At 38.6% G+C, this 17,918-nt stretch overlaps 3 protein-coding genes across 3 annotated transcripts; 1 reads left to right on the top strand and 2 right to left on the bottom strand.

Annotated features, from left to right (window-relative positions):
* The first annotated feature begins 25 nt into the window (after positions 1–25).
* LOC113672071 (uncharacterized) lies at positions 26–3,006 on the top strand. The gene is made up of 2 exons (XM_089212741.1): positions 26–132; positions 1,130–3,006. The coding sequence occupies exon 2, from the start codon at positions 1,211–1,213 to the stop codon at positions 2,894–2,896; it is 1,686 nt and encodes a 561-aa protein (XP_089068867.1). The 5' UTR covers positions 26–132; positions 1,130–1,210; the 3' UTR covers positions 2,897–3,006.
* LOC113672073 (galactose mutarotase) lies at positions 2,957–7,828 on the bottom strand. Its single transcript, XM_089212743.1, has 9 exons — positions 7,301–7,828; positions 6,843–7,136; positions 6,177–6,223; positions 5,426–5,580; positions 5,085–5,297; positions 4,784–4,865; positions 4,477–4,612; positions 3,795–3,966; positions 2,957–3,610 (listed from the first exon to the last, which is right to left on the bottom strand). The coding sequence occupies exons 2-9, from the start codon at positions 6,980–6,982 to the stop codon at positions 3,524–3,526; spliced, it is 1,032 nt and encodes a 343-aa protein (XP_089068869.1). The 5' UTR covers positions 6,983–7,136; positions 7,301–7,828; the 3' UTR covers positions 2,957–3,523.
* A 2,224-nt stretch (positions 7,829–10,052) lies between these two features.
* LOC113672070 (uncharacterized) lies at positions 10,053–11,962 on the bottom strand. Its single transcript, XM_027188341.2, has one exon. It carries the CDS (start codon positions 11,906–11,908, stop codon positions 10,202–10,204), a length of 1,707 nt encoding a protein of 568 aa, XP_027044142.2. The 5' UTR covers positions 11,909–11,962; the 3' UTR covers positions 10,053–10,201.
* Between the last annotated feature and the right edge of the window lie 5,956 nt (positions 11,963–17,918).

Genomic DNA, 17,918 nt, shown 5'->3' with positions numbered 1-17,918 from the left:
CATGACGTAACTTCCGAACACTTTTGTACCGCGGGCGCTATTAGTTTGCCTGTCTCACGAAACACGCTCGCGGACGAAATAATTATACTTCAACATGATGGAGGAATTCTAGATACTTTGGACAAATGTTTTGTAAGTATCTTTTGCAAACTAAATGTCGACCGCTCAAAGAATTCCATCTACTCTCTCTTTTTTCCATCGAATTGTATGTTAAAATTATTCAGCTTTTTAGTCTGAACTGAAAATTGGCCAAGTACGGTTTTTTTGCGCCTCGATCTCAGGCATTTTTTTTTTACCGTGGTGCATGGGAACTTTACTAATAATATTTGTGTTGTTTTGAGAAAACACCCTTTCCCTCCCACCCCACCCCAACGAGTATAATTCTTTGGTTTTTGTGTCTTCACCCTCTCAGTTGAGATAAACCCCCCCCCCCCCCCTTCACTTCCTCTCAGTACCTCGAAAAATACTATCTCAACTCCATTCAGTCCTTTGAAACCTCTGGCTTTAAAATATTGTCTGCTCCTAACCCCCTTTAACCCCTACATGTGACTGGCTTCCAATTTCTCCTTACATTATCTTCCTTGAAGCAAACGTAAAGGTCAAGAGAGTCAAGGAAATGATCACAAATTTAGGAAACTCCTGATTGTCAAACAGATTTTCATTAAATTTTCCCTACCATAGGAAATGTAAAGAGAACAGTGTGACTGACTTCTAATTTGACCCCTTACAACTATCTTCCTTGAAGCAAATTTAAAAGTCACATGAATAAAGAAAATGATCACCAATTTAAAGAGCTCCCAATCATCAAACACATTCTGTCTGTACCATAGGAAATGTAAAGAGAACAGTGTGAAGAGAACAGTGTGACTGGCTTCTAATTTCTCCTTACATTATCTTCCTAGAAGCAGATGTAAAGGTTGTGAGAATAAAGGAAATGATAACCTAGTGAAGAAGCTCCTGATTGTCAAACAAATTCTCTTTGTCAGTACCATAAGAAATGTGAAGAGAACAGTTTGGGGAATATGAATACTTATGTTAGGGTGAAAAGGAGCCATAGGTCGAGGTTCTTGATAATAAACTAGTGTAACCATGTCTGATAGCATAATTTTTTTTCTTTTCATTCTCTTAGGTTCTTCTGTTGTGGTTAATGAGCTGCTCTCCATAATCAAGTTGAGACAAAAAAGGTCATATTATGAACTAATTTAATTCAATGGGTTTTATGAGAAAATTTCTTGTGCAAGTTAGACTTGTAGGACTTTTCAAGAATTGCTGTTCATCATTGCCTTTTATACAAGCCAGGGGTTTAACAAAAAGTGTTCTTGCATCACCTGTTAAACCACAACAAAACTGGATCAGGTGTAAAAGGATAAGCCTTGGCTTACCATCAGTCCTATGCGCTTTCAAGTCTGTTTCTGTGAAGACCCTGGCTAAGGATATTTCAGCTGTCAAGTCTACCAGTGAATATCTTTACTTGTATGACAGATTTAAGGACTCACCTGCCATGACTCAAATGAATCGCATAACAATTCTGCATCATTTAGCCAAGGTGGCTGCTGGTGGACCAAAGAAGAACTTCTTCTCTACAAGAAAAGTTGTGAATGATGAAATGGAAATTTTTATCACCTTGTTGAACAATATTGGAAATGATCTTGAGACATGCAAGACCCGTGATCTTGCGACTATCGTATGGTCATTAGGAAAACTAAGGGAGCATGATGCATGGTTTGTTACAGAATGCGAGAATGAAATACTTCGGCGAGATCAGACCTCATTTCGGACGCCAGCAGTGTGTAAGATTCTTATTGGTTTTGCTTCACTTGACTTGAAAAGATCCAAGTTCTTCGGAATTGTTGAACAATTAATTCTGGATGGGCAGCTTAAGATGGCGAAATTTGAAAATCGTGGACTGGCTGGTGTTCTGTGGTCTTTTACCAAAACTGGAAACGAGAGTAAAGAACTATTAGAAAAGTTCCAAGAAGAGATTTTGTTGAGAGGTGTGAGAGAATTTAGCAATGACCAGCTTGCTCAGTTTTTATGGTCATTCACCCAGAAAGGAATTGTACCATGTGATAAACTGTTTTCAATTACAGAAGAGGAAATTTTGCAAAGACCAGTTAGAGATCTCAGTGCTCATTGCCTCAAGATGCTGTTATGGTCCTTTGCAAGAGCTGGATTTGAAGGGGGAGAAGGGCATGATCTTTTTGCTAGTTTAAGTCCTGAAATAATACGGAGAGGTGTTCATCATTTTGATGCAAATGATCTCTCGATGTTAGCATGGGCATTTGCCAAAAGGTGCCCAGATGCCCTAGAGATCTTTGATGTCATAGAAGAAGAACTCTACTTAAGAGGTTTTGCAGAGTTTGGAAACCAAGAATTGTCACGTCTTTTATGGTCATTTGCAATGTCTGGTCATACAAGTACTGAGCTTTTTCTTAACAGCCAAAAGGTATTGATTTCAAGGGATTTAAGTATGCTAAAAGCTGAGCAGTTTACTCAGTTAGTTTGGGCATTTGGAAAATCAACACTTTTAAGATCAGAATTTTTAACAAAGGCAGTGAGTGACATGTTATCACATGCTACTGTTTACTCTGATGAGGAACTGTGTATGATATTAAATGAATGTGTTCAGGTATCAGTAGATATCCAAGAGCCTCTTAAGCAGTTGAAAAGAGAAGTTTTAGATAGAAACATGCCTCAAAATAAACCTGAGCTCATTCCTCAATTGGCCTCAGGTTTCTCTACATGTAGCTATGAAGCAGCATCAGTATTTGATGCGATAGAGAAATCACTGCTCACTAACGGCCTTTCTATGTATACAGAGCAAGAACTGCAAGGTTTAAGTATGGCTTTTTCTATAATGGATAGAGAATTTCCCAAAGTAAAGCAAAAACTATAGGAAGGGGGGGAAAGTTGATTGAGTGGAAAATATATAAAACAGCATTATCCATTAAAAAGATTAGTCATGCATTGTTGTATTTTTATTGAATAAAAAATTTTTGTTTAACAGAACATTGTAGATGAGTATTTAATACGTCTGCATCTGAATTATGTTTTTGCTACCCACAATAACTCTTTACACACGCTATGGACTTAGCACTTGTAAATACCTCAGTTTATCTAAGTATATTACTCTGATTTGGAAAAAAGCACTTGTGATTTTAAATTTTGACTTCCATTCTGCGCTACCACAATAATAGGCCAATCAATTTCAAGCTTCAACATCCCCCCTTACCCTGGCAACCCATGGGTATTTGACCCTCATCTGTGCCTGAAGGGTTGGGAATTTGACCTTGCCTGGAAGGGGGAGGTGTTTGGCTTCAAATTGACTGACCCATAATACACTGATGAATAACCAAGGACCTCTTGAAGAGGAAATAACACATTTATGAACTTCACCTCTTAGAGTTAAGGTCCATTCTAATTTGAGCCTATCCCTTAGCTTCCTAAAGCTTTTGCCAATGAATTATTTCAATACCCTACTCTAGATATTAATAGTGAATTGTTAATCTAATTATGACAGGGCTCATTGCTTGTCTTTGACATCAAATTTGTAGATGGTTTTCTGTTTGTAAGTTTCCCCTGGCCGAAGAACTGGACTTGGGAAGTTAGTCTGTTGACCAAAAAATAAACATTCAAGCAAATGAAAACACATAAATTGTTATACACTGAAATAATACAACTGAAATATCCCTCCATTGCAGAAACACTTGAAGACTTTTCACGGGGACTTTATAAGCTTGAGGTTTGATGTTGGTTCCAAATTACTAATGGATACAAACAAACACAAAACTAACTTGGTTAACAGCGTCAGGGTAATTCTGCGCCTCTAGGCAGAAGGCACCAAACTTATGGTAAAGAACACCTTCCTTGCCAGAGAATCCATCAAACCCATTGGCAGTGTAAAATTGAACTCCAGGCTGATTGGTGAACATTTTAAGAACACGCCCACTGCTTGGATGATACACTCTGCAAGATCATTACCATGGACTTGATTATTGGTATACTCCATGGTAAATTTAAAAGGTTTATTTAAATTTGTATTGCTGTCTTTGATATTCACTATGTTCAGTTTCTGATAATGTTTAATTCTCTCTTTGGAGGGAGCTCTTAAGCTGGTAAATTGTAGTGTTGCAGTCTTTGTAAAAAGGACCCCATAGCCATACACAATCAGTGCTAACCTCAATTTACCCACAGTTCATGCTCTTTGTAGGGCTTTGTAATGTGCTCAGTTGTGTAACTAATTGGACACATTGATCATGTGTGGGTGTCCATGATATTGCAGTGTCTGAATGTGTTGAATTGTCAATTTCTTGTGTACTGATGTTGTGTTTTTTTTGTTGTTGCTAATTGTTGTGGATCTCAGAACTCCCCAAAGTTCCTATCAGCTTTCTGAGGCTTCAAATTGACAGAAGCTCTGTCTAAATACGATAATTTAAATTAACTTATTAGTAGATAAATTAAATCTAATCTCCTTACTCAGCGCAGCATTCTTTTTTTCCTTTTAAACAGTAGTTGTGATCATAGCCATCTATTTTATGAATGTCCTTTCCAATAGGTTTGGGTTTGGTGAAGTCAAAGGCATCATTTGGGCTTGACACAGAGCATTCCTCACCTAGAATATATAATAATCACTGTTAGTTAAAGAGCACAGATGTAACAGAAGGAAAAAGATATACAAATTGAAAGATAACAGGCCTCTGCACTACAGCCTAAGAAGGGCCATATATTTGCATGGAACTACACCATACATGTACACAAACTGAAAATTTTAGACTGTGTGTACCTGTGGGAATCTGCACATCATTTAGGGGCAGATAGTGCTTAGCATGGATCTGAGCTATGTGATCCAAAACATCATGCTCAATCTGACAAAGAACTTCAGACAATCAATAAAACAAGAATAATTTTACAATATCAAACAAATTTAACAAATTTGTGACTTAAGTATCGTTTAAAACTGTTTGGTTAAGAAAATCTTGATTTTTCAACAAATTCTCCTTTTCAACACCATTAAAAATGTATACAGAACAGTAAGGAGAAAAAGCATACTAATGTTGGGGTATGAAGAGTTAAAAAGCTTGTACCTGACCAGCCAAGTTAAAGTAGCCATGGCTGGTGAGATTGATGATGGTGGGAGCCTTGGTTGTCGCTTTGTAGTTGAGTTTGACTTCATTGTGATCAGTAAGTGTGAATGTGAGTCTTACTGTTACATCTCCAGGAAAATTTTCATCCCCATCTGGACTTTGGTGAACAAACTTCACTTTGTTTTCTCCTTTCACTTCACTTTTCCAATTATGCTGATGAACACGAAAACAAAGACAACAATGACAGTCAGAGCAATTTTTAACTCACACACACTAAAAGACTCTTGGGAGAAATACAGTTCTTTATCTATAAGCATCATCATATTTAGCACAAAGCAGACCTTGTTGAATCCAACCCATCCTCCGTGTAGAGTATTTGGAGGATTATTGACGGCTAAATTGTATTCTTTGTTATCAAGGGTGAACTTTGCATTTGCAATCCTGTTTGCAACTCTTCCAACTGTAGCTCCGAGGTGATGAGGGTTACTCAGATAGTCTGAATAAAAAAGGAAATATGAATGATTGCAATTGAAGTTTCACAAACAAAATGTCCATTGCCATGCACAATCAGCAACACAATTGTTGACACATTATGGCCCAAATGCAATTAATTCTAGAAAAGTTCACCTAAGCAGTTCAATTAAAACTCCATCAATAACTACTGCCAGAGTTGCCATAGGAAGCCAGTAGCTGATGGAAACCCCCCCCCCCCTCCCTCACCCCCTGCTATCAGAACATTTTATGCTTGGTTACTTTGTGAATTGTGATCAAATTAGGAAATAATATTTTTTATTCTAACATCAAATATCTATGGCTTAAAGAGTTACTCAAGTGTCCCAGAGTGCTAGATAACATGTCTCAAAGAGTTTCAAATTTCAAATTTTTCCAGGGGAACAAGCCCACATACCCACTAGAAGGGTGAGTTACACAGCCACATGCTATGCTTGCTTTTACTTACACCCATAATTCAATTCAGCCACCTCCTCAGTTCAGCTCATGCATCTTTTACATTCTCTTATGACAACCCTGTAAATTCTTACATAGACTTCTCAGTGATGGAGATTACAAAGATTAGATATTACAAGCACTTACCCTCCAACTTATCATAGCCCATAATGACATCATCCATCTTTCCATTCCTGATTGAGTTGAAAAAAAAAAAAAAAAAGTTGTGAGCTAGGGGTTTAAAACCGTATTTCCTTAAATAAGTGCCTAGGCCTTTATCTACTAGAATTTCTACCTCTAAAATCATCCCTGAATTAGGCATTAATGTCACGAGAATGGAGGAAACGATCACCAACTCAAGAGGCTTTTGATTGTAAAACAAGTCTCCATGTCAGCACCTTAGGAAATGGTCAGTACGAAGAATATAAATACTGCTGTTTGGGTGTAAGGGGTTAAGCTAATTAGTTGATAATTACCCCCACTTTACTGAATAATAATTATGTATAAAAGTAATGGTAAAAAAAGTGTTTGTAAGGTTAAGATAATGATAACGACTGTTGGTCATACATTTGCGAAATGCTCGGCTGTCTGCTTGTACATTACAGGTAGTCGGATGCTGTGTCAAGCACCGGAAAACCTCGTAATAAAAGTCTGTCCATGAGTTGTGCAACGTGTACGAATAAAGTTTTATAGAATATTCTGTTTACTTTCTACCACTCACCCTCGATCCTTGCAACTAAATCAAAAGGCAAACAAACTCAATATGCAATATATAACGTATCACGAAAATTTCAAGAACAAACCCAAGTTTACCTATCAGGGCATCTTAATGCTACGAAAGTCGCTCCGAACGAGATCACTTCCAGTTCCAGTCCGTGTTTGTTTCTGATAGTGTATTTCCAAACATCCTCTCCTGATTCTGTTTGGCCAAAAACCTCCCTAGAGACCACCATTTTGAAACTACGATTCTAACCCGGACTGCGACTCAAAGGAAAGGCTGCCACAGACACCAAAAATATTCGATACCGTCGAACTCAACGTCGGAACTGAATTGAAAATATTGATTCCAGCAGGAAGTACAGATGCTACTCGTGGCAGCCTTATGACCTGTAGGGATGAGCCGGAAATAATGAATCGGGCAAGATTTCCTTACCACTTTTCTTTCCATTCTTCATTAAATATGAATACAGTTCTTCGATTGAAATAAACATTGATTACCATTTCTACAAAGGCTAATCGGGCTACACGAAAATCTTTCCAATATTCATTACCTTCGATACCAAGGTTGCAGATCTGTAGAATTCAGAGTTAACGAGAAGTATCCAACCCTCGTGCTACAGCACTCGGCCGCTCACTTCCGTTCCCGTGCGCGCTCGTGCCCTTTGTGGCTCCCTGAGCCTGCATTCTACTTATCATCACCTCGAGGCGAGGAAAGAGCAATCATGTTGATTAAGCGATCGATTGTTGCTGTAGAATTAATTCAAAGTGGTATGACCGCGAGTGCCCTAATATAGGATGGTTTATACTATGATCAGTCTCTGTGGTAACCTTTGACTAAATTGCCCGTGTTTGATATAACGAAAGAGGATGAAACGACAAATAACAATCACAAGGCCATCGACAGAACGCCGTAACGACATAGAGCTCAGAGGCGCGCCATGCGAGGCGAAATTGCGCCTCGAAAAATTCTAAATGTCAAAAGACAACGGCGCTTCGGTCTCAGTGTATTTTCGATTTGCAAATTATACAAATGGATCATTGTATCGATCGCAGAGCGCTGTGAAATAACAGTTCACTCTCGGTGCCCGGGAATTCCTGGGAACAATTTTTCTCTCCCATGACTCAATGCGCGCGTGCTTTATGCTGAATTTTAGCGGGAAGTCATATCGGAAATCTTGAGTTGCCACGGAACTATGCGTTGGGTCTTCATGCAAGGGATCTTACGAGAAGGTGAAGTTTATATTTCAAATTTTAAAGTGTAATGTTACAATTTTCATTTCTCAGGGGCAGGGAATTGTCTCAAAATTGCCTATGTGTGTTTATTTCTAATTGCCATAAAATTCCAGCAGAAACGTTTAGGAAATGCTTCTTATATCTGTCAATCGGTAAATTTATTCGCTCTTGTCTCTCGGGATTGTTACGTTGGACGTAAACAGCCGATAACTAATCTATCCAGACACTATTTACTTATTTAAGATACCATGTTGCTGTTGGCTCGTTCAGTAATGAATCACAGACAATTGTGTCACTGATGTTTTTACCACATTGTTGACGTCCTCTGTGATCTATTACTCAAGTATTACTGTACAGACCCACCACAACATAGAGTCTATTTATTTTAAAAAAGCAAAATGTTGTCTATGGTGACGTCACCTACATGCGTCTATCCTACGGGTAATACATAAGAACAGATCAAAATGTATGTAGGATTAAAATAGCAGACCACCTGTAAGTCAGAATGCAATGAAAGCGCAAAAGTGACACACTAGGTGCAACCGAGTATGTCATTGATGTTCTTAATACATTTTGACGCGTTTTCTGATCTAATACTGAACAGAAAAACGCTAACTAGTAAACGCTAACTAACTAACGCTTTAATAACGTAGAATCTGTTAGTTACAATGGTTATAATATCTCTGTATCTGTTCACCACTACATCATAAGTAGGAACCAATCAAAATGCGGGCATGACTCAGTGTATTATATAAATTATTATATCACCTAATATAATCACATAATATATACATACGTAGGGGGTATGTATGCCGAGCCTTCGAGTGTTGATAATAATGCTTTCGGTTAATGTACAATTTCACCAGGAATTATTTTTTGGCTACAGGTAAAAAATTTTTGAAGTTAATAGCGATGAAAAGACTTGTTTCATGCATAGGAGTGGTCACTTTTCTCAACAGAGTTAATTAGCCAATTAAGTTATTTGGGGCTGCCATTGGAGGAGCTGTCTTATTAATATTCTGCTGTTGATTTAATTTCACAAGGCTTGGATGCCTCTATTGTGGCTGGTTTAACCTTTCCCTAAGATCTAATAAGTATTTCTCCCTACTGAGTGTCAAAGATTTCTAATTAAATAAGTCAGGGGAATTTTTCATATCAAGATAATGCCGTTGAGCTTTTAAGCATATGTGTTCTTATAAACTTTTTACAAGTAACATATTGGAATCACAGAGAAAATTTGAATGGGTTACTACCATTTTGACAAGTATGGAACCTTGGTGCGCGCGGGTTTCGCGCGCGCTGCGATTTCTACCATTAAGGATTAATCATAAATGCAGCAAGTATAGCAAGTGCGGCCAAACGTTTTCATACCCCAGCAGACGGAACCAAGTGACAAACGAGACAGACCAAGCGATCAGTGCGTAAAATATTGACTGTGCACACATAAAACGTCGATGCGGGCAGGTATGATAAAAGAATTCGAAGTGCCGCTACAATTATTATCATATTATTAGCAGCCTTGTTTCTTTTCTTTTTTTTTTTATTATTCGCCTGGTATCTTCGTTAGATAACAGCTGCTGCGATTGTGGGTGGCGTCTGTGATTCTGGTCTTCAAAGAACACAGCTGTGTCAATGTAGGCAATGATAACTATGTGAAGGACGAAGACAGAGGTGTTTATAGTACTAGCAATCACCACCTTTAAGTTTTTATTTTGATCTAACACCAAATTCTTGTAACTATTATACAAGAAAATGTGCAGTAGTTAGAGGGGAGAATTAGCAATTAGATCTTGGGAGTTCAAGGGTTAACAGGGCTCAATAGCAACCGCGCGTGAATATAACTGATGTGATTTCACTGTACCCCTCAAAAATGGCTCGAAACAGTTTTGTTGGAACAAATCCCACAACAATCCCAGCGATCGTAACCTTTACATATACCCCGAAAATCTGCTTAATATATTTGTAGAGATACCATACCATTATTGCAGGATAACTGGTGTGTTGTCGTCATAAAATAGTTGCAACGAATTGAACTGAAATTCTGCGAAAAGAAAAGCTTTATTTTTAACTATTTGCCATATAACTCTGAAAATGAGTTCAAATAACGAATTGTTGATAGAGACGTGACACCGTGTGTCCATGTGACTCAAAATAAATTCAGAAGTTCCTTTTTAAACCCTGATTATAAAAGTTTCGAGCACTGATCAATCACAACCATGTCAAGCAACAGAGGCCAAATGTTTCATGCAAATCTTGATCCTCAACAACTTTGATCGTTGTTGTTCTTCGTACCGTTCCTTTTTTGACTGGCTGTTCAGTCCCGTCCATTCCTCACTTTCGTCGGATGGAAAAGCGCGTGTCAAGAACTGACCTATGGCGCTCTTGATAACCAACTCCGGCGTTTGACTCATCATACGAACGGGTTTGCGGCCGGGAAGTTCGTCCTCATTTTTGGCTGCGACTTTTGAGTACATCAAGAGGAATTCTCGAAACATGTTCTCTTGAGCTAAGGTTTTGGCTTCGTCTCTCTTACGCACAATTTCGGGACATGACATCGCGGAGACTTTGCGCAAGATTTTTCGACTGGTTAAGTTTGGAACGTAACCCTTTGCAGTAGCTGGTCGAATGACTCTTGTCTCGTCCGTTTGCAGATCGACCTTGCGCCTTCTCAAAATTGGAGAGCTCAAGGTTCTCTGCGTCATTTGTGATACTGAACTTGTGCATGATCTTGCGGACGAAATACGCCTTGCAGATATTATTCCTTGCTCTTGGCGTGAGATTTTTCGAGAGCGTGTTCGATTTTGTCTTGAAGTTATTGGACCTTGGCATCTATCTACGCCCGAGGCAAACGTTGCTGCGCTCATTACTCTCTCTTGATTTACGGAAACTTTACGAGGAGTCGCCGATTTCACACTTCGGATTTCGCTGTTGTCCCCGACCTCTGCAACACTTACGCTTTCAGGTACTTGTTCTTCTTTGTATTTGTCAGCTCTCTCTTCAAGCGACTCGCCTATTTTGGGTTCAACATTAACCATTTCGTATCCTGATTCAGACTTGACAAATCTAACACTACTTTTTCTTCTTTTAATGATATTTTGTAGTGACTCTTTTAACTGTGGATCAGTAAATTGATTCAATACTTCCTTTTCATCGCACGAAATCTCTTCGGGAAGCATTTTTCGCTGGCCCACTCCACTATTTTCTGGATCTGAGCAAGTACTTAAAAATATCTCTTCATTGCAATTGGACATTTCGAATTCTATATTTGATCTACGCTCGCTGTCACTTTGTTCTCTTGAGCTTAAGTTTTCTGATACGTGAGCTTTCGACTGAGAATTCTTTCTGATAGTCATGTCGGAATTATCCTTACAACTGTTATCAATTGAAATAAGCGGAGTGGAAGTGGTCGTGTATCGGCTATAAACACTCGGCTTATTTTTTTGTGGGCGATTCAGCGTTGTGTGTTTTTTAGTGTTTAATGGAGTCTCTCGCGGTTCCTTCCTACAGTACTTTTTGTCTCTGTCAATTCTCTTGCTTCCTACTCCAGATACAACACTCGAAATTTTACCCGCAGAACATCCAAGCCTTCCTGCATCTGGTTTCTTTGACGTTAATTGACTACTCCTGTCACCAGTCTTGTGGCCTTCGATTTTCAACTGGCTTTGCAAACTTTTGCGCATGAAATTCATTTCATGAATTACTCCATGAGGGTCCTTTTTCGCTCCTGATGAAAAGACGTTATGTGTGTTTCCAACCTGGTTTAATGCCTCCAAAATGGCTGCTTTCTTCGCGGTGTTTGCAATCATCTTTTCACGGGCTAAGTTTAATCTGTCCACAACATTTCCCAATGTAATATTTTCATCCTGCAATTTACACTTTAAAGTGTTGGCAGGCCTTGGCTTCGTTTCCTTACCGTGTGATGTCATGATTTCCAGGAATTGAAATGGTTGAAGAGATTCTTTCGTAAACAGGACTGTTATTTGGAAATATTTATCATTGCCGTCTCGAGACTGAGTGTTAACTCTTTACTTTTCAAATTGTGTCAACCAACATTGATCTCAATCGATAAGTTCAGGTGTTGTAATTGAATGGTTTTTCTTTGTTGTCAGCTTTTACGTCGGTTGCTGTACGCTTTGGAAAGGCATAGCAACTAATCTACATCAGCGCTGCAATTATCAAAACGCTTCCTTTTCAAACCAACGTAAATTCCTGACTCGAAAAACCGGATCTTAATCAAAGCTGCACGATTTCCCAGTCGTTACGTCTACGATAAATATTCAATGGTGAAGGAGTTGATGTAAAATTAGCTTCGCCCTTAAAGTGTTTCATCTAATTGAAGCTCATTTGCACTGTTTTTCTCTCGAACCGAAGATTAAGTCATTCAATTGTTCAGACATCGGACGGTTGTTTTCGTCTTTAATGCCTTTGTTATATATTTGCATTATTGGACAATGTGATTTTAGCATCGACGCCTTGAATGCTTTGTTTTCGCCCCAATTCTGGTTGAAAAGCTATTTACAGATGTTGAAACTTAGCATTGTTATAAACAGTTTTTATATACGCACTTGATCTTGCTTTTGAAAGTCTGTTTGAGAAGCTACTTTGCCTGCACTCATGGTTTGTGAAAATGCACGAGATTTTGACTGAATACGGCCCAAAGAAATTGCTTTTGACAAGTTTTTTGAAAAGTGATTTACAAGGTGTAACCGTTAAATAAACAATCGCAGTAATGACAACAACAAAGATGCCTTCGTCAGAGCAAATGGACTGACTTATCAATTTTTTTTTCAGTGACGTATGCCGATAAAAGTCGAAATAGCTCAGCAGTTTTCAAAAATGGAGACTCTCCCGATTACTCCGTAAACTTTTTCAAAGTTAATCAGTTCATATTTTCTCAATGCCCTCTCAATTGATAATAATAATAACACAGTCTATGTTCTCGGGTCCTTATATGTTTTGGGCCCTTCTTAGAGCTCATTTTAACCTCCGCCTAACGGCTCGGGGTATGATGACTCTGTGTCGGGAGGGTACACTCAAAACATGTTTATGCCCGCGAGCATAAACTCTCTCGTTTTATTGCCTATCATTATAAATACCAAAAATATTACCTTCGAGGACTAGTTGTTTACGATATTGAAATGATGAGCTCCTCGGATTTTGGTCCGAATTTTCATTAAGCTCTCTTCTATTTGAAGAAATGCGGTACTAGTCGTTAGAACGATGCTCTGGACTTTTCATAAACTTGGATTTTAGAGCAGAACTGATCAAACCACGAAGCACGATTAACTTTTTATCGGAAAGCTTTCGTCACGATAAATTTTCACTACATGTGATTGATCTAGCTCTTTGCCACACATGGCAAAGCATCCGAACGGCAATCAGGAGGCTTGGGTTCGAATCGTCAATCGGGTTACTTTCATTTCGTTTCGTCACAAATGAATTTACATCTCTCCTCACGGCCAAGTCGTGTTCCTTGTTTAATGAGCGGACACTCGTGGCTGACAATTTTGTCTCCTTTATCCAGAAGTTTCAATAACTTTTTCCATAGGCGGCTACCGGTTTTGTTATAGGCGGCGGTGCAATCAGGCGAAACCCAAACACGGTACTGAGAGGCCTTACAGTCGGCGGTAGATTGCTAGTAAAGCTGGTGTTTCCTACTTTAATAACCCTTCGTTGGCCCTTTGTCCAACGAAGGGCCAAAGCTAGAAATGTCAGATTTGTAAACTCTTACAGTGGCAAATTTACATTATCAACTCAGTTGAGAGAACTAAATTATATTGCAATCACCGACACAGCACCACAGTTTCTTTAGAAACTTACCCCTTTATCTAGTAATGGCGTAGCTCCCCATAGAGTTATCTATAGCACAGTGGCAGAGCATTGGGGTGCCAAGGCCGAAGATTAAGGTTCAATTCCACGTGAGAAACTCGGAAATTTTCTTGTCTCAGGTCCGTGTCAAAAACAGTTTTAGCTTTCTCTTTTCGAAGATCGCGCTTAGAATTTTTCAATCTTTCTTATCCCAGTTTTCAACAGATTTGGCCAAAATAGGTTCGAAAAGATCTTAGGACGCAATCAACCGCAATGACCAGCTTGCAAATTGTAAATAAACTGAGAAGTTTAAAGTTGTGGTTAAGTGTTTTGAAATGCCAACTTTTCCCTTTGTAAGAAACTGCCTCTTATTTACCCGTTACCTCGCTTGAGAACTAATGAATTGCTTCCGTTCTGTACAAGGCACTTTATTAACTGTCCAAGCCCTTTTGTTCGGAGAGCTTTGTACAAACAATAGTCGAAAAATCTCCAGAGTGATGCGTGTCAAGTTATGCAAACACGACTCACCATGTGTTTGTTTTCTGTCTGCCGTAGTAACGAGGAGTAAACAGTTTTTTACAATGTAGCAGTGGTTTTTAGAACTGGAGGAATATAGCTAACCTCAGTTTCTTCCTAAATTAAGGAATCTTTTGATCTAAGCTCCGTTGGAGTGGGAACTTTTCAAGATTCGTGTTACAGGCGTGTTTTAATTAATTGTTATTTCGCGTAGTTTGGTTTAAAAAATGTCATTTGACTTGCCGCAGTTTCAGCAAACTTTTGGGGAACAAGTGCGTGAAATGCGAGAGCCCAGTGAATGGATGGATCTTAAAAGACGAGTTGAAGAGGAGAAATTCCGAAAATTAAGTGCCGACTTGGAAAGAAGACGAGTTCGAAGGTCTGTCTATTATGCCGAGGAAGAGAAAAGAGTTCTCAGGGAACTTGACAACTTACAGAGAGACTAATATCGATTTGAGCGCGAAAAACAACTCCGACTGAGGAATTCAAAATCGTCCTTGTACGAAAAAGGGCATCCGGCGAACGGATCGCCAACAGAAGTTAATACTCAACTACCAATGGACCGAAAAGCATTTGGTGGGTCGGCGTCTCTTGCATTTGATCCTGCCGTTGAGAAGAAATCGCGATCTGCTAGAAAAGCAAGTAAAGAACATACTGTGAGTTACAGCACGACGGGAAAGGTATCAAAAAATTACTCATCGTTCAACAGGTTTCCTTTTATCGAGGAAGGAGATGTACAGCAATTTCACAAGTCCTGCAAGTCTGCTGCGAAGATCGAGTGTCGGCGATGGGGAGAGGCTTGGTTTTATGCTAAAAATGAGCAAGAGGTATTTGTAGATAGCAGAGAACGATGGACTGCTGTTTTACTGAAATCCGAAAGAGAAAGAATGAAAATTTTAAGTAAAAAAGGTGCGGCATTGATGGATTCTGGAACAGGCGTAAAAACCCACTGTGTTGGTGATGAAACAAAAATTTATGGAGATACTGGGACGGAAAGCGACATTAAAAAAAGACAAGGAAGTCTACCTCCTAGTTTTGAAGCGAGGAAAGAACAAAGTTATGACAAGAATAGAAGCGTAGAAATCAAGGGAAACAAAACATTAAACTTTTATGAAGATTTTAGTCTTCCACAAGCACACACGTTCAACACTGGAGAGAGTTCCGTTGACGAGACAACGCGAAACACAGACAAGTCGATCTCTGAGGATTGTCAAGAAGTTAACATCAATTCACTGCAACTGATTGCAGGGGAAAAAGTGGTAAAATGGGCGAAGAAAAGTCGAAGTGTTTCTTCTGAGGAGAATAGGAAAAAATTAAAGGAAACTTCAGTGATTCCGATGCCTGCTATTCACGAACTTGATACAGAGGGAAAAAATTCAACTTCAGGAGAAAGTTCTAAAACCCTTCCCCGACGTAAACGAACCTTCTGTTTTTTGCCAAAGGTAACGAGGGAAACATGAAGTTTAAACTTCTTGAAAAAGGCGTTTGATTTTCCCGGTTATTTTATTTATCTTTGGCTAACAGGGGATTTTGAAAACTCTGAGACATTTCAGTGGTCTAACTGATGATTAAAAAACTTGACTGGCGTGTTTCGGGCGTACAAAGGAGTTATGACTGTATTCTTGGCTTTTATCTTTCTTTCGCTTATTGATAGATACAGGTCAATTGATAGCTAACAGCAGCTCAAAATAAATGGGAAAATTTCCAAATATCTAAAAAGTTATCTGTGTGCGTCACAAAATTTAATGACATCGATTAAAATAAATATTTTTGTCGGAACTTACATAAGAAAGGGGTGGGTTTTAGTGCAAAGTTAATTGAAAAAAGTTTTTTTCCCTAAGGTAATGTTTCTGTCAGTTTCGTGCTGGTTTGTTTGTTATTTATTTAGCGCTTTATTTCGCCAGTTCACTTACAGATGTAAACGAAGCGCATGTTAAGACACCTATTAACTTTCCATTCTTTTCAGTTTTCGGCTTCAAATTTTAATTAAAGATTTACATGCCTGGTTCGTAATGTATCTTGACGACGCACAGTTATTTTTATAGCTGAAATTAAGAGACGAAAATGGTACTTGAAATTCTGCAATTAGTTGTCGGAAGAAAAGAAACTGAATTGTTTAAAAGCACCTGCCACAGAGGGGGGCAAAAAAAGAAGAATAATCTACGTTTCCCAGTTCAAACTGAAGCAAGCTCCGGGTTTGCTAGAGAACTCGTTTGTGTACCGAGCCATAAACGTGGTTCCTGCTCATTTAGGGCATATAAATCGTGCAAACTGCTAGGATCACTGGCAGAGCACGCACCTGAAACTGAAATCGGAAAAACGTGGAATCTGTCTAAATCACACACCTGCCACTGAAATCGGTAAAACGTTGAATTTTGTCTAGAGCTTGCTAATATTTGGGTGTGCATATCATTAACAAGACCACGTTCAGTTCAGCGAGCCAAGTGAGGCAGTGGTGCCATTCTAGACAAACTTTAAACTTTAAGGGAAAGGAAAGTAAGAATAAATGCAAAACAAAACAATCAGCTACTGAAGAAACTGATTAAACGAAGAAGTGCGTCAAAATTCGTGTGTGAGTAATTTAGGCGGAATATGGTTCTTCTTTTCCACCTCACAAGGACGTGAGCGTCGAATTTCTAGCATGCAGTCAGACCTACTCTCTTCTTCAATTAAACATTTTATTTGGCGAAGTAAGGTTCGAACCCTATTTCTCGATCAAATTTGCCGTGCCAAGTCTTAACTCAGGGATAAAATGACAAATATAGCTCACTTTTCTAACTGAGATTTTGACCAAATCTTACGTTGCCACAGCAAGAAGTTAAATTATTTTACTTTGCCTTGTTATAAATGAGTTTATGTATTTTCATTTGCAAAGTGCACGATGCAAGTGCTAAAAATCGATTGTAACCAATTTGAAAAAGGTTTAAATGGGCGTTTTCTATAAAGAAAGGTGAGGATTTAGGAAATTATCCTAACACATCACTCTCTTTAATTCAGCAAAAGGAAAACAAGACTTCAAATAATTTTTGCTTTCCATCAGGGATTGTTATGATAATTAGTTTTCTGCACTGGTGGCGCGATAAAAGTTTGTTTACGTCGATGATAGATTTCGGTACATTAATTTTTTCCATATGCATGGCCTTGTTCCCTTAAGGCGGAATATGGAAATTATTTTATTTTGGTTCTATCTTTACACCTAATTTTTGGCAATTCTCCATGTGAAAAATCCTTTTGGTTGTTGCCCTACCTTTGAACCAATCATTTAAATTAATGTTCCGAAACTCTGATATAAAAACAAATCTCAATTTATGTATTTTCTTCAGACTGTCATTTCTTTACCGGAGCACATATTGATGTATTCTTACTGTGCTTATAGCTCATGTTCCTCACAGCTTTTATAGACTTAAGTGACGTTTGCGTTCAATTTGGCTTCGTCGAACGAGATTATGATCTGGAGGCTGTTCAGCTTGATATGAATATTTCGATAGGTGGTAACCTAAATTGGTCATTTGCCGTCGATGATTGATGTTAAGATAACAGAACAATGGGAAGGGAAAATGTTCATTGAAGCAGCTGTTCTTGCGGTTTGTTTCACGAACTGTTTCAACGACA

Source organism: Pocillopora damicornis, chromosome 7 (genome assembly GCF_964200805.1).
Source record: "Pocillopora damicornis chromosome 7, jaPocDami1.2, whole genome shotgun sequence".
Classification (NCBI taxonomy): Eukaryota; Metazoa; Cnidaria; class Anthozoa; order Scleractinia; family Pocilloporidae; genus Pocillopora; species Pocillopora damicornis.
Note: the sequence above shows the minus strand (reverse complement) of the source record. Positions and strands in the feature narration are given on the sequence as shown.

What these genes read in the sequence shown, in the direction of transcription:
- LOC113672071 (XM_089212741.1), top strand. Translation starts at nt 1,211, where the DNA reads ATGGGTTTTATGAGAAAATTTCTTGTGCAAGTTAGACTTGTAGGACTT.
- LOC113672073 (XM_089212743.1), bottom strand. Translation starts at nt 6,982, where the DNA reads ATGGTGGTCTCTAGGGAGGTTTTTGGCCAAACAGAATCAGGAGAGGAT. An exon ending in GCATTAAGATGCCCTGATAG is followed by an intron (nt 6,224 to 6,842) that starts GTAAACTTGGGT and finishes CAACTCAATCAG; the next exon opens with GAATGGAAAGATGGATGATG. An exon ending in GATGGGTTGGATTCAACAAG is followed by an intron (nt 5,298 to 5,425) that starts GTCTGCTTTGTG and finishes CGTGTTCATCAG; the next exon opens with CATAATTGGAAAAGTGAAGT.
- LOC113672070 (XM_027188341.2), bottom strand. Translation starts at nt 11,908, where the DNA reads ATGACATCACACGGTAAGGAAACGAAGCCAAGGCCTGCCAACACTTTA.